The following is a 16,847-nucleotide window of genomic DNA, read 5'->3' as shown; positions in this document are numbered from 1 at the left end:
TTTTAGTGTTTAAATGTTTTTATTTGGTAGTTATTAAATTTTTAGCTCCAATGTTTCCTCATGGGGGAGTCTCCACACTGAGAGGGATGGCTGGTCTTCATCCCTTTCACTGTGGACGAACTCCTCCTGGGTGCCTTTCTTACAGGGTACTTCTGTGCCCCGCCATGTTGTGGTTTTCGTATGTCTGTTGTGTTTTGGGTGTGTCTGTGGGTACGATCATGGGGATGTGGAGGGCAGGGGTGGCTTTTTCTCTTTTTTAATTTATTTATTTTTTTATTTTTTTACTTTTTATTGTATTATGGACGTTCAGCACTTTGAGTTGCATTTTGAATGTATGAAAGGTGCTATATAAATAAAGTTTGATTGATTTAATTGGGCACTCCGAATTGTCCCTAGGTGTGCTTGCGGGTGTGGATGGTTGTTCGTCTCTGTGTGCCCTGCGATTGGCTGGCAACCAGTCCAGGGTGTCCCCCGCCTACTGCCCAGAGCCAGCTGAGATAGGCGCCAGCACCCCCCGCGATCCTTGTGAGGAATAAGCGGTCAAGAAAATGGATGGCTGGATGATTGATTGATAGTAAGAATCGATGGGGACGAGTTACTCATAAGCCGTGGCTTCTAACCATCAGCCCTTCTTTCGGATGTTAATGTTGCAAATGATGTGATCGATGTAACCTATTGTCATAATGTGTCCGAAAGGAAAAATAATAAAAAATAAAAAACAAAACGTTGGCCCCTCCATAAGGTGGTGAGAGCATGTGAAGGGGGTCCCACTTCCCTCTTTGGGTTGTGCCCAGCTGTGCCTCATGGGTGCAGGCCCGATGAGCAGATGCTTCTGTGCGAGGGAAAACAAACTACAAAGCTGTTGTGCATGTTTGGAGGTCTTATAGAAAACACTTTGAAACAATATCTCTTGTTCTCGTTTTTTTGTATCACAAATACATTACATTTGGACAGGGGTGTGTTAACCTTTACTGCAGAACGTTTTGAAGCTCATTTTCCAGGTAATAGTGAGTTACAGTATCTTTATTATTTCTGATGCACTAACTTGAGGATTATTTTGGATAGAAAATGAAAATATTCTCAAAGCTAAATAAAAGTAGGTAGCTTTATCAGGGTTTACCATTTATTACAGTTACCCATGAATAATATTTTGAAATAAAATATGCATGCCAGGAGCCACTTTGTTGAATGTTCATGACCATGACATGCTTGGTTTGTTGTCTGCATGAGTGAAGGAATGAATGGAAGCAAATCACTTTCTTCCATGTGTGGTCATAATCCATCATAACGTATGTGGGTGCATGTGCGCGTGTGCGTGTAAGAGTGTGTGTGTGTGTGTCCCAAAAGCTTCTGGCTCTACAGTGAGTCATGTGAAGACAAGAGCCTCTGGGCAGTTGTTGGGTACAGACATACAAACCATTAAACCAGGGGTGTCCAAACTTTTTCAATTGAGGGCCACATACAGAAAATCAGAGGGCCGCAAGGGCCACATAATGTTACAAAGAGAAATTGTGTTTAGTCCTAAAAATTGTACAAATCATTTATTTGTGCTTTTGCATATTTAGAAAAATGCTACAGTATATAAACCAATGTATTTGTAATATGGCAGTAGGGTTATTATAGTTTTTAATTTTTTTATTTTAGTTTTTATTTTGTTTTGATTTTTTCATTTAGTTAGTTAGTTTTCATTAGTTTTCAGGGTGGTTCTGTTAGTTAGTTTCAGTATTAGTTTTATTTATTTATTTATTTATTATTGTTATTATTTTTTTATGTGTATTACTTGTGCGCAATATTTAAAAAAAAACACCATGGGAGCAACGTCATCTGAAGGTGCTTTTCTATTGGCTGCTACTAGATGGTGTCACTTCTGTGTGACATACTTTCAATCATCATTATTCTGGTTTTTATCAAAATAAATCTCTTAAAAATCACATTTGAAATCATCCCAAATGGCTTATGCATTAAATTAATTACCGAAGACTAAAACGAAGGACGTTTGCTATAATTATAGTTAGTTTTAGTTAGTTTTGGAAACATAAAATGGAGTTTGTTAGTTTTCGTTTTTATAAAAGCATTTTCGTTTTTATTTTATTTCGTTAACAAAATTGTTTATTGATTTTTAGTTTTTGTTATTGCGTTAGTTTTCGTTAACTAAAATAACCTTGAATGGCACCTGTGTTTTTCGACACCCTCCCTTCTTACTTTGAACATCACCAATCATTTTTGTTTTTGTTGATTTATTTGAACTGAGTCAAATGCCATTTTTAGCATATGCCGCAGGCCACTGAAAAATGGACGGCGGACCACAAATGGCCCCCGGACCATAGTTTGGACACCGCTGCATTAAACCAATTCAGTGGATTTTTTTGTTCAAAGAAAGTGGCATAAAAAAAAGCCAAAAAAGCTAATTAGTTATTTTTTTAAACAACCCAAGTAGGATATTGTAGATGTGGAAGAAGGAGAGGTGCGCACAATGAAATGTGCCAGCAGGAGAGGGGGATTAACCTTTGACATCCATCGAATAATAACAGCGGCCATAATGTTGATCCCCGTATGGGATTTTACTGTAAAGGTCCATGAAAAGGGACAAACAGTACTGTTATTCATCCCTTGAGGTATGACCCAATCTGCTCTTCTGTCTTGTCCGAATATTGTGCGCGATTGCTTTAAACTATAAGCTACTCTTTTCATGGAAAAGATCTAAAATTAATCAGTGGACTTGTTTTCCGCCCTTAAGGCCATTATGAAAGGTTTTGGTGCATAGAAACATAAGAGGCTTTGCGCGCTGCTTTTATTAAAAGGATCTGACATCTACCTGCCCTCTCAAATGGTTGTCAATTTTGACACTTCTGGCACGCAAAAACAGCTTTATAAAAATAACCTCATCCTCATCCCGCGCGGCACTGCTGGTAGGTTGCCGTTTACCTTAAAGGACACTGTGAAAATCGTTCGAAATGAAATACATATCTAAGAACAAATCTCAAACCGGTTTATTTAGCAGTTGGATACTCTGCACGTGGGCTCTTTTCATTTGTCTGTTGTCATTAGTTTGTCTGCTTGAAGATGTCAATTTGCTACAACGGCTTGTTTGCACATCCATATTACAGCGGGACTCCAGAGTTACACCAGCAGCCTGTCAGACTTGCCACTATGCTGGTCAGTTGGAGATCCTTCCATTTTGATAACGTTACCATTTTCCATTTCTCCGCATGATTGGAATTTAAACAGGAAAGCAGCTCAGCTTGTGCTGTCATAAATCTCTGGGCCCATTAATCCACCCTGGTGTCATCTCTCACTCACAATTGCCCAATCATGTCGGATATTCATGCACGGGATATTAAATGAATAGTATTCCGCAGTCGTGCTCGCCACTGATTAGATGCTCACTGTTCATTATCATCGTTGGCAAAATATATGGAAAAATCACACAGGGTCCAAAGCATGTGACACATTAGCTGAAAGGACCCCTTCCTGTCTTTGTTTTACTTTTCATCATGCAAGAATGTCTGTACAATTCATTTCTGGAAAGAACAAACAAACAAACAAACAAACAAACAAACAAACAAACAAACAAACAAACAAACAAACAAACAAACAAACAAAAAAAACTATGGTTTTGTCAGGAACACACAACATATTTTGCTTGCTTTCAATTGACACCTTTGGAGACACAGATTAGATCAGATGATGTAGTTTGGTGTAATGTTCAACAGACACACATTTCTGCAATTCTGACACAAATTTAAAACTGTCAGAATTGAAGAAAAAAACAATTGCCATTTCAACAGTTAGTGCGAGATTTCTTTTGTACATCATGTACTGTATATGGGTCAATATGATGTGCTGCATTTTGTAAAACCTATGAAAAGGTTTAACACATTTGAAAATGTCTAACTAATAATATGAAATATTATATATTAATCATTTTTCTGACTCTAAGATCAACAACTTTTGTAAGGCCCATATAAACTTATTTTCTTATGAACCTTTCTAAGAACAATGTTCAACAATGTCCAATTCTTATAAATGGTGAATCACTCCCATTGTTTTGAATTATTGCTTATACATTCAAGTGACAAATACTGTGGAGGACATACAGTATATGTCCCTTTTTGACGCAAATTTATTGGCATAATCAATGAGTAAGTCAATTATTCATATTTTGTATTTTATGTATTTCAAGATCCAAAATGTTGTTTTTGTCTTGTCTAGATGTAGGGAGATTATTGTCCCCTGACCCCCACAAGAAAAATCATTTAAAGCATCCTTTCTTCTTTTAATTTGGGACTATATTATAACTAATCCCCTTGCCTTTGGTTTTAGCTTCCATCTTTTGGCCCTTGATTTGATTTTGGTCATTTGAGCTCTGGCAATTCTTTCAATCTCCTTCTGGACAGTAATATCAACTCTCAAGATGATGCTTTAATCCACGTTAATCTCTGATTTTTCTTTCTTAAGAAATGATGCTCGAGGGTGGGGCAGAGGCCAGTGTGGCGCATTACCATATGTATTTTTGCAGCCAACTGCCACTGCATGCAAAGTGCTTCTTGTAATAAAATACAATTGCAATCAAACAACAGTTACACAATATTTAAATCCATTCTGCGCACGCACTTAAAAACAACAGACGACAGAGGCAACAAATTCTGTTGGCAATTCACCTTTATTCAAATGCTCTTGATAATTGATGCATTCTGCCTGGTGTCAGAAGTGGAACAAACCCAAACTAGTAACTTCACACAATGGAGCAAGAACATTTGGAAACGGGAATACCGAACATACATGCAGCACTTTTACAGGAAAATAATGCTCACAGAAGTAAAATACAGAAAGACACCACTTCCCATTATCCATTTGAAAAACTGCCCATCCATTTCGAAAAGAAGGGTGCATAAAAAAAAAAAAAAAAAGGTTGTGATGTAAAACATGTAAAACAAACTAACTGAAATGATACAGGAGTAGTAAAAAACAATTTGAATTGAAATTAAACACATGGAAACAAATAAAAAAAAGTGTCATAAAACCAAATTGAACTTACTATACTAACATATTTAACAAATGAGAGGAGCATGAGAGTGGTTTTAGCGAGAGTCCAAAAGCAGATGGTTTGTGTTGATTTCGGCACTAAGAAGAACCTGACTTATAAAACATGGCAATGCACAAACCTTTCTTATCAAACAGCTTGCGGCAAGTACACAAACTGATTAAAGTTTGAATTAAAACACCACAAACAAGCTTTATATTTATCTTATTTAAATAATCTATCAATAATATCTCTCCCAGAATGTACAGTACTAATTTTAATAGCATATGAATGTGCTTCGGGCGGCACGGTAGTCGAGTGGTTAGCACGTCCGCTTCCCAGTTCTGAGGTCTCCGGTTCGAGTCCAGGCTCGGACCTTCCTGGGTGGAGTTTGCATGTTCTCCCCGTGCCCGCGTGGGTCTTCTCCGGGTACTCCGGTCTCCTCCCACATTCCAAAGACATGCATGGCAGGTTAATTGGGCGCTCCGAATTGTCCCTAGGTGTGCGTGTGAGTGTGGACGGTTGTTCGTCTCTGTGTGCCCTGCGATTGGTTGGCAACCAGTCCAGGGTGTCCCCCGCCTACTGCCCAGAGCCAGCTGAGATAGGCGCCAGCAGCCCCCGCGACCCTTGTGAGGAATGAGCGGTCAAGAAAATGGATGGATGGATGGATGAATGTGCTTCCATTTACGAAAATGTTTTCATTCATAAATGGAACAAATGTAAAAGTTGATGCTATTTATATTACCTGCTATTGCCAAAATGGTTATTTTAGCACATAAATTTTTGGGGGGTGCAAAGTTCAAAAGTCGTCAAAATAGAACAGTTACAAATATACTTTTTTCCTGATGGAAGAAGAGGATCTAATCTTTTTTTTTAGTAGGTTCCACGTTTTTTATAGCAATAGAAGACAATATTTTGTGGGCCGTCCTTGCAAAATCAGTCAAAATCCAGTAAAACAGCCTGGAGCAAAGGGGGTTGCTTCCGTGAAAATGGCTGGGAGTGAATGAGTTCAAAGGAAAGGTGATGTAAACATAATGGTAAACACGCCCAGAGTTCACCTTTTTTTTTTTTTTTTTTTAGAACAATTTTCAGGCGTCAAATTCAAAATGAGTTAATATTTTTTGTATTTGCAAATCATTGTATTGTTTTTTACGTTATTTACGCTTTAGCCAACATCACAACTTCACTGGAAGTGTTTGGTATTTTGTGGTCTAAACAAAACAAGACAACATCAGTTATGTGAGCTACATCTGCAAACCTCGGCTATAATATGCATTGGAATATTAAGTATAGCTGAATAATTCATTGTTCTTTTTTTTTCTGTGGTCAATCAAGTAAATGCAGTCAAATGCTTTTCCCAAACCTGGGCACACTGCCGCCTCTCTCATCCACCATCTAAAGATTTTGAGATCTCACATGCAGTCACTGTAATGAAACACAGCGTGTCTTTGATTCATATATTTTTGCAGCATGTTTCGCAGTTATTCTGTTCTACCTATGGAGAACCAGGACAAAGAGGCCGGTCGTGGAAGTTATTATAGAGAACAGTCTAACATACAGTATTGTGTGTTTGTTGCTGTACCTATGCGGTACAAACTGGAACCTCAGAGACAGGCTGATCGAAGAGGAAGCTTAAGAGAAAACATAATGAGTCTTGTGTCAGCACTGAAGGCATTTTGGTATGTTTTGATAAAATGACCAACAGCATTAAATACATTAAACAATACAGCGTTCTTTTGGGGGTGATAAATGACGTGGATTTCTCACAACAAAAAGACAAGTGGCATAATTCTCACTTGCCACTTAAAAGAATACAACATGCAGTAGCTACCTTCGCTGCTCAATCAGTATAGCCGTACATACGTCAGTATTGGGAGAAAAGAAAATATAACATATTGGAGCAGAACATTTGGAAGGTTAAGTACACAAAGCAAGAACTAAACAAAATATTCAAATATTTTCTAAAAACTTGATGTTAAATGATTTACCACCACACTTTTTTTTTTTATTTTTTACAAGTGCCATTTTCAGTGAAGCGATAACAATTCATCAGTGACAATTTAATAATAGTTGTGATGTTTGACACTGACACAATACTTCAATACACCAGAACATCACATAGCCTTCCTTATCCACTCGTCTTGTATTGAATTAACTTGTGCTGTTTACAGTGTCCATTTTACTACTATTTTTTTCCTTCATGACTGTTTTGTTACTTAATATTTTGATGTTGTGGTGAATTCAATCTCAAGCCTACACAAGAACTTGACATCTTGCCAATGTTTCAGACACAAGATCCATTTTCTTTGTGGTAATTCTGACAAACAAACTCTTACATGAACAAAGAACAAAAACCTCACAAAGCAGGTGATGGCCAATTGTTGGGCCAGTGTGTTTTGGCCTCCGGAAGGCTGTGAGTGTTCTTAGGCAGCATATTGCTGAACCGCTTTGACGTTCTCGTTGTCGTTTTCATTTAATTATCGCTGCTCTCTTCGTCACTGTCCTTCATGGAAATGCCTTGCATCCCTCCTTCCCTCACTGAGGCCGTGGCTTCTTCTAAGGTCAGACGATTTCGAACAGTCTCATACATTTTACTGTTTAACGTGGAGTCCAGGACCCCTTGAAGGCGGAAGTCACGGTACTTTTTCTAAAGGTCATAAAACAAATCAGAAACAGTGTTAGACATTTTAGACAGTACTTAACATTTATAAATGATTTAACGTTAGTGTAAAGATTGATTTAAAGATGTATCCTAAAGTTTAAAGTTGTGTGAACATAGTGATAAACAAAGCTTCATGAAGTCCAGGTCATGTTTGTAAATGAGAATTAGTTTTCACATTTTTTTACCTGGTTAAATAAAGGTTAAATAAAAAAAACTACTTACCTACTATTTACCTACTTGTGATGCTTTTTGACTCATCGAAATGTAATCAATTTCCATTGCACTAGCCTTTATCTTTAAATCAAGAGCACCATCTCTAACATTAAAAAAAAAATTGTGAATGCTTCATGAAGCTTCATGAAGCTTCAATTTCCTATCACTAGTTGAACATCCCACAAAATGTAAAACACTACAATGTATAAAATTCCTCCGTCATCATGGTGCTTGATTATACAAGGGTTCAGTTTAACTTTTTTGAGCTTTTAGCCATGCTAAAATGCTAATTCCTCATAAAAACATGACGGAAGTGGTGTTTTTCTCCATTCGGCCCTATATGAGAAATGGTCATTCTGCTCTCCAAGCGCCAGCCCCTCTCAACCGGAGAAAATGAGCGAATGCTCGCTTTATGACATCATAAGGAGTGGACCCACCCCCGCACTCTGTGGACTAAACACACACCCACTTTCTCTGAGACCTCCATGGGATAGTGACAAAAGTATCCTTCATAGTAAAGATTTTGTCCAAATGAATTCAAAAGCAATCAATTATCATTCACATTTGCACTGCCAAAGTGCAATGACAAAATCCCACAAAGGTTCTGGGTGACACTCGTGTAAACTACAAGTAAAATTTTTGCACTATTGAGCTGAACTGTAAGAACAGTATTGTGGTTAGTGCGCTTGCTGTGTAAGCAGAAAGTCCCCGGTTTGAGATCAGGTCAGGCTACCCCCACTCCCTTATCCTTCCCTCTTCCTCCACAATTTCTTGCGACAAGGAGCCATTTTGTTTCAAATGTTTATTGAATAATTGATGGCTTGCATTCAGAGGAGTGCTTAAACGCAGATCAGCAGACTGCAGTCGGCTCGCTGGGGGTGTTGCAATCACGCGGAGAGAGGTGGGGTTTTACTGAACCGGGCGTTTTACTTCCGCGTTAGAAAACTAACCAGCAACACCTAATATTTCATTTAAAAAAAATACACTGCCATTGTGTCAAAGGTCAGATTTAATCATTATATGAATATAGACCCTTCCAGTGTGACGTCACGTTGAAGTGCGCCCCTAGTGGTGGGGGTCACCACGTGAATGCAAGTGAATTAGAAAACAATCAGTTGTGAGCTAGAAAATAGGTCAAACAGTTGATAAATCAGCTAACAATGCTACGGTGAATTTGTGCGCGGCCGACGGATGCTCTAATAGCTCAAACAGAGATGAGATAATTCTTTCGGCTGCCGGCAGTGATTCTAAACCAGACGGAAGACATTGAGGAGTGAAAGACGAGCATGATGGCTAGCGCGAGTGCGAGCAAAACTACGACGCCACTGCTTTGCACCCAAAAACGTACGAGGATATGCTCAGATCATTTTTTTTATCAGGTAGTTTTTCTCTTTTTCATATAGAGGTGTTCGTTAATACCATTAACCTCTGATTGTAAAATTGAGGCAGATGTGATGAATGAGCCATATTATCTTTAGTGAAACACTCGTACTTTTTTTGCACAAGTATTCAAGTCATTTTGAACAAAAAGTTAACGATTTAACATGATTATTACAATTGACACTTTAACTCGGGCTTGATTTCTGCTGAGGAATGTGTAGTAAACGACGTGCGGTTTGTTTGTTAGCAAGCTAGCAAGCTAAGATAGCTCGAAGACTTCGATATGCAGCAAGACGACACAAACGATTTAATGAATGACAATTTACACCATGAAAGTAGTGATCGACATACTGTTTCAACCAAAAACAACATACCTTAGGCTTCCATTTCCATTTCCCCATTTCCCCCAACAAACTCCACTTTATTGTAGCTAGCGACTCTAAACAACTGATTTCAATGATTCGCAGTATTGTAGTGTCCTACTCGGGAAGTTTTTTTTTGTGACACTTGACATATTTCCCACCTTTGAACGAAAACGCTTGGCGAAAATCAAGCTCTCTACATTCATTTGTTATGGGATGTTTTCTGTCGTCCAACACAGCTGATTCATAAAATCAGTTTGTCAACAAGCTCTGCAGAAGCCTGGTAATGATCCTGATGGATCATTGGATGTTGGAGAATGGAAATTTGCCATTAATTTCATGTAATATGAAGGAAAAATGCTATATTGGGATATAGGTCCTGCTTTAAATTTATTTTTTTATTTTTTTTTTTGGGGGGGGGGATTTTATGTACTAGTGGTATCAGTATTTGATATCTGTCACAGTGACTACTCAAGAACCGAGTACTCGTACTCGTGTCGGTCTGTAAAAAAAAGTGCATTGAACACCCCTAGAAAAAAAGCCACATACACACAGACATTAAATGCATTTTAAATGTAAAATGAGGTTGTCACCTTAACAATTCTGATGAGAATCTTCAGCTGATAGACATGCAGTTGCAGGTCCATGCGGTCAGTAAGCCATGTTCCGATGAGGTTCATTGTGCTGGTGTACCATTGCTGAGAGAGAAGAGTACATGTGGATGAGTGACGGACAAGCAGGAAGGCACTGACAATCTGATCCAGTTCAAACAACACACATCCAATTTTGCATAGGATCCTTATTTAGAAAAAATGGTTTCTCTTCCTCTCAAACAGCCCCATCGGCACAGTGGGCTATTTAAGTGTTTACTCCAGGAAGAAGCAGCTGACAATGCGGCATCACTTAATAGGATCCTAATAAAGAGGAATGACTGCGAACGATCCTCTTGGCATTTATCAGAATGTTGTGAGAATGTGTTGTAGTGACAGACCTATAGGCACTTGTCGAAGTCCATGAAACATCTTGTAGTGTCGTTTTGGTGTTGCAAGTAGCATTGACTGTAGTTTCTGTTCTGTAGCAAGCAGGTTCCTAGTATGCTAATTAAAGCAAGGATTAAAAGATATGTTTGTGGTGACTGTTAAAATTGTTTTGTTTTTTTTGACTAAACAAAAAAGGTATTTACATTTTTTTTCTGTTTAACAAAACTAGGAACTGTAAAAGGAGGTTTTGTCCGTGAGATAGATCCTAAAAGATCATATGCCAACATAACTTACCGGCCTGTCTCATTTCTACAGGTGCTCATTTTAACCTTGGCATTCCGTCACTGCTCAATTTAGACCAGCATCTTGCATCTAATATCTTTGAGGCACATTGTGTACGGGAGCCCAAAGCTTTCAGATGTTTCTCTGTGGGGCCTGGCTGTTGTCAAGTCTAATTGATGGATAATAATGAGCACAGGCTGATACTAATAGAAGGCGACTGACTTCAACTGTCAGGGTCACAGAAGAATGGATGCATGTCTAGAGATGACTTGGAAGAATTGGGGCGGCAGATGCTAAGTTGTAGTTTCTGAAAATCTCCCACTGCAGCTGATATTTTAATCTCTGATGTCAATTATCAAGATCATCTGAAAGGCCTGGATTTTGTAAATAATTTGGGTTGGAAAAGTAAGTTTTGTAAGCCAACCACTCAGATGCCAACAGAGTGAAGTTGAAGATCAAACTCCCCAAATGTTTGAGTTTTGTGAAACTAATTTGGCTTGCCTCCGCTGTGAGTGATATAGGAGGCAGTGAAAAGCGTCTACGGTATTTGAACAACACTTCACCACAATACAGTAGTAGTAGAAAACAATTTTATACATATTTTGTTCAATAAACTATCAACATCAAAAGTTTGGCGTGAACATTATACATATGTTTAACAAAACGAATGAAAACAAATAATCTGTAAGTAAAAAAAACACTTTTGTTTTCCGACAGCGTTCGTCCGCCATGTTTCCCCGCGTGGACCGTCCAGGTAGCTTACAAATTCTTGTAGGTGCGCGGTGCATAAAATGTAGGCAATGCAAATGCCAAATGGAAGCGTGTGGCTGTTGAACTTGGAATGTCATTTCGTGGCGTGGAGCCATGCGGACCTCGCAGACGCGTCACACATAAACCAAGCTTTAGGCAGGGGTTGGCTTTAGGTTAGCTTTCACAATAATGAACAACTCACTTCAAATTATCCCTCAACGTTACCAATTAATTAATTAACTTCAAACTTTACCTACATGTGTGCAATTGTGAAAGTTTTTCTGATTGCAACAGTTGGACTTGGACCACTACAAAACGTTGCCTTTTCAAAAAAAGGGGGACACCACTGTCATGATTAATTGCTGAACACCACACCAGTATATGCTGAATGAGACTACAGAATAAGCAACACCTACAAATGCACCTCAATAAATTAGAATATCATAAAAAAGTTCACACATTATAGAGCGTCATTAACTCTTTTACTGCCACACGTTATCAAAAAAACAAAAAACAAAAAACACAGTGGCAGCTGATTTTGAGCATTTTAACTCATCTTTCAAGGAAAACAGAATATTCTGTGCTTTTACTACATATGAAATGTGGGTACCAAATGAAAGATCACATTCCATTCTTTCATTAGAAAAACAAAGTAAAGTAAGTAGTTTCTCCCTTATTCAGTTCTTTAGTAATCACAACTTGAAAATAGGTCATTTGAGTGACATTAAGCAAAAATTGAAACGATAAGGAGAAAACAAGATTTTTGTGAAAATATACATTTTCTCCACAACAGTGACTTTGAACTAATATTTTTTGTTTCGTGATGCTTTGTGAATTAGATTTAATGTGACAAAGGCTTTGATCATTCTCGTCATCATTGAAAATGTTCAATTTCAACAGATTCCGTCATGTATCACTGTAATTCCATACACTGGGCGCCCATTGAAGAGATACAATGCTGCCATCTGCTGGCCATAGTTAGTTGGTGTTTTTGATTCCACAACCCATTGACCAGAAAGTGCTGCACTTAGATGTTGCACTTTCCATTGATTAACCCCCCCCCCCCCCCAAAAAAAAAAAAAAACCCAAATCAAAACAAAATGTAGTTGACGTCATTTAACATTTATAGCAGCATACATCTTGATTTTACTAATCGTTATTAAATGTTCAAAGAGTTAAACAAATAGGAAACTACGGTACTTTTCAGGTCTGCATACTACTATTTAATTTCTAAAATTAAAATCATTTTGATGGCTTGATGTCATATTGAAATTTATTGAAATGGTGAATTTTGGGTTTTCACAAGCTGTAATCATCGCACCTCACATCACACATTTTACTTTTTGTAATCCAATTGCTGAAATAAATTCAGCTATATACCACTACGTATAATTTATTAAAAATCCACTTTCAAAAAGGAGCACTTTTGAAAGAGCCCTGCGCAGGTGTTGGTGTGTAAAACAGCACCAACCATCATCAGAGTGCAATCGAATTCTTAAACACTTTTGCCCGACCAATAACACAACAAGCTCAAAAGCACACCACAATCGCAGCCACGACAGCTGAAGACGAAGCATTCGGGTCAGCGAGCGGGACACGGGTGAGGAGGAGATGGCTGCGGCCACGCAGTACGACGGGTGAATCAGAGCGGCGACCTGGTGCCAGCAGCATCCTATCTGTCGCTGTGTGCCTGTGAAGGCTTCAACGTGGCAGCAGGCCTGTGATCTCGCCCCAAGCATAACCCCCCACTGAGAGGCCAGGCTTGGAGTGACTGGCTGCTCTCCCTCTTTGCATCATCCACTCTTTCTTCACTTCTTGTTGTTCTTTAGACTTTTTAGACACAGTGCCACGCAGCTCCCTTCTACAGCCATTTTTCACAGCAGCCATTTTGTGTGCTCTTCTGCTTTACTCCCCCTCATTTATGTCAAAAGAGGCTTGACAGTTATGTCACAAGTTTTCTTGCTGCCATGGCATTTGGGAGGTCTCTCGAGGATATCTTATCGACCCAGAATGCCTGTGATTTTCATCAACTTTCAGATCTTTTTAGGGCCAATGTGAGTGTTCTCCTCATTTGAAGAAAATTATAACAGCGATTGATGATCCAGGAAATGCCATCAATGTCTAGATAGCAACAGGGCAAGACTTTGATTAATTTTACAGGAGTTTTGCAAGTTATTAAGTGTTGGTAATAAAATGTTCCTATTTTGGAATCAATCTCTTTTTATTTTTTACCACTGGGCGGCTGACCGGTATCAACACACGGGACATTAGGTATCAGCTGCATTTACAGGTGATTGTCATGACCCTGCTTTGCGCAATACAGTATGTGGCAAGAGGTTTTCCAATGTAGCCTTCAAAACTAGCAAAACAAGCAATGCCTTGCTTTGATTTCCAATATCCAGTCTTTGTGATGACGGAATTTCTTCTACAAAGATGACCAACACAAAATTATGGGGTATACCAGAGGTGCACAAGATTTGGTTTGGTTTATTCATTTTTTTCCTTTTGGACACATTACAGCTTACATCAATCACATCACTCATTTGCAACATTGAATCTGAAAGAAGGGGTGACGGGTAGAAGCCAAAGCTTATTCGAGACCCGTCCCCATCGACCCATTACTATAACGCATCAGTCACATACATTATTTAGAATAGTCATTGATTTTTATCGTTATCCATCCCAACTATCCCAAACACTGCTCACTCAGTTCATCTTGAATGTCCGTGTGTAGATTGCAGCTAGTCCCAGTCATTTGGAACTGGTGAGTCGATTCCCAGACGCCACCAGCAGGCCTACCCCGCCAGGCGAACAGCCAAGGCAAGCGCAATTCTTCTCTTTCACCAGTAGCGTCTTCGCTGACCTCGGATCAGTTATGCATAAAAACTGATCAAAGTTAACAACGTTGCAAAACATTTAGTCACAGCTTTGTGGAACTTGGAACTTGAGTGCAACTTTGTTCTATTAATGCTCATTAGTGAGAAAACTTGCTCACAAAAGGTATAGTAGTCCAAAACATGGACAACATTTTTGCAGCCAGTGCTGTCAATGTAGGATCGCCTGGTAGGAGGTATTTATAAAATGTGTCCAAACCCACAGAGGTAAATTTGTCCTTCAATTCTACATTACACTGCAAATGAATGATTTCAAGTTGCATATCAATAGGCAAATCAGAAGCTCTGACTGTGAATGATGAGTGAAAAACTGCGACCTCTGTCTCGGGTTCGTTAAAGGCATGATTAAGATCTCTCACTCTCCCACTCTATCAACAACCCTGCAATCTTGTCTTCGTATCGTTTCACATCAGAATTAAACGCTTGCTGTACACATATCTTTTAGACAGGGAAAATGAACAGGATCACTAATTGTCATCTGTGTCTCCCATAAACTCAGTTTCAACTTGAATGCATGTATGTTGTCACAATACTGTTAAATTTTTTTTGTGTCCTTGCAAACATTTTGTTAAGATTATTCAAGCACTCTGTGATGTCAACCATAAACGCAAGGTTCTGAACCTATAGTGGCACTGTAATTCGTTAACAGGTTTACCTTTTTTTCTCCATGAAATGTCCGATTTTGTCACGTAAATCAAAGAAGCGCTTGAGCACAGCAGCTGTGCTTAACCATCGTACTTCCGTGTGGTATGGCACACCATGGGTAATGCTGCAGTCACTGAGATGGCTGTCAAACTGACGATGCTTAAGACTTCTGGCTCGGTTGAAATTTACAGTTTGCAAAACCACCTCCATGACATGATCCATTTTTAACAATTTGCAGCATAATGTCTCCTGATGCAAAATACAATGAAAATGTCCAAAAATCACCCCCTCCATTTGCGGCTTGCACTTTCAGTTTCACTCTGAACTTTGTCACAACACCTGTCTTTTTACCGATCATTGACGGCGGACCACCAGTAACTAGCCTTATGGCGCATGAGCAATCCGTCCCGCCTCTGTCCAGCACTCCAACTACGGAGAGGAAAATCTCCTAGCTGTTGTGGTGTCGGTCATAGGCACCAGCTCGAGAAAGTCCTCTGTGACGGTCTTGTCAACTCCATGAATGAATGTTGCCAGTTGAGCCATGTCTGCAATATCAGTACTCTCATCAATCGCAACAGAAAACAACAGAAATGACTCCACTTTGCGTTTCAGTTGGTGGTCCAAATCTGCCGGTAGTTCTGCTACGGTATTTCTCGCCAAGCTAATATTAGCAAAAGCTTGTCACTTTTCAGGATACACAATTTCAGCAGCCTTCAGCATGCAGTTGTTGACAAACTCTCCGTTACTCTACAGCTTTAATGCTATTGCAATTTGGCTAGCAATTACGTAGCTGGCTCTCACCGTAGCCTCCTGGCTTCTTGGCTCCGGGTGAAGATAGATTGCGCACCCCCTAGCGGACAATAGCGGAACTGCAGATTTTGAAAGAAAATAACAGTAAACAGTAAAATAACAGTAAACAGTAAACCTTTTATTTTTTTTATTTTTTTAAAATGCAGATTTATCCCGCAGGCCATACAGAACCGCCATTCGGCCAGCGAGCCGTATGTTTAACACGGCAACTTCATTTAGCATAATGCTCAGTATTATTGATTATTGTTTTCACGTCTAGTGGCTTCCCACGGGCTCACCACCGGTGGGAGGGGCCAAAGTGGTCGGGTGCAGTGTAGGCTGCGTGGCAGCCAAGGGAGGAAACCTTGGCGGACCGACCCCCGGCTAAAGAAGCTGGCTCTTGGGACATGGAATCCTGGACGCCTCCCTGGAGAGGTGTTCCGGGCATGTCCCACCGGCGGGAGGCCCCGGGGTCGACCCAGGACACGCTGGAGAGACTATGTCTCTCGGCTGGCCTGGGAACGCCTTGGGATCCCGCCGGCGGAGCTGGTTGAAGTGGCTGGGGAGAGGGAGGTCTGGGCTTCACTCCTAAAGCTGCTGCCCCCGCGACCCGACCTCGGATAAGCGCTAGTAGATGGATGGATGGATGGATGGATGGATGGATGGATGGATGGATGGATGGATGGATGGATGTCTAGTGGCCGTCCTGTATTTCTGTTCTGGCAACACACAAGTTGCAGCTGTCCTTTGGTCTTGATTCGGTGGCACACGTCCTGCGGCCTCCCTATGTTACTGTTCAGTCGGCGCACATCCTGCGGCCGTCCTCCGCTTCTGTTCCGGCAGCGCACGAGTTGTGACTGTCATCTG

At 39.8% G+C, this 16,847-nt stretch overlaps 1 protein-coding gene across 8 annotated transcripts in view; it reads right to left on the bottom strand.

Moving 5' to 3' along the window:
* Positions 1-4,644: 4,644 nt before the first annotated feature.
* Positions 4,645-16,847, bottom strand: part of cadpsa (Ca2+-dependent activator protein for secretion a) — a 327,287-nt gene continuing 315,084 nt past the window's right edge. For all 8 annotated transcript variants that reach the window (XM_077529642.1, XM_077529640.1, XM_077529641.1 and 5 more), the window contains 2 exons: positions 10,234-10,338; positions 4,645-7,670 (listed from right to left, as the gene is read on the bottom strand). In XM_077529642.1, the coding sequence (XP_077385768.1) occupies positions 7,497-7,670; positions 10,234-10,338 (279 nt within the window). In that variant the 3' untranslated portion in view covers positions 4,645-7,496. The remainder of the gene's footprint in view (positions 7,671-10,233; positions 10,339-16,847) is intronic.

Source organism: Festucalex cinctus, chromosome 8, assembly GCF_051991245.1.
Source record: "Festucalex cinctus isolate MCC-2025b chromosome 8, RoL_Fcin_1.0, whole genome shotgun sequence".
In the NCBI taxonomy this organism is placed as follows: domain Eukaryota; kingdom Metazoa; phylum Chordata; class Actinopteri; order Syngnathiformes; family Syngnathidae; genus Festucalex; species Festucalex cinctus.
The sequence above is the reverse complement of the archived record's forward strand: the minus strand, read 5'-3'. Positions and strand labels throughout refer to the sequence as shown.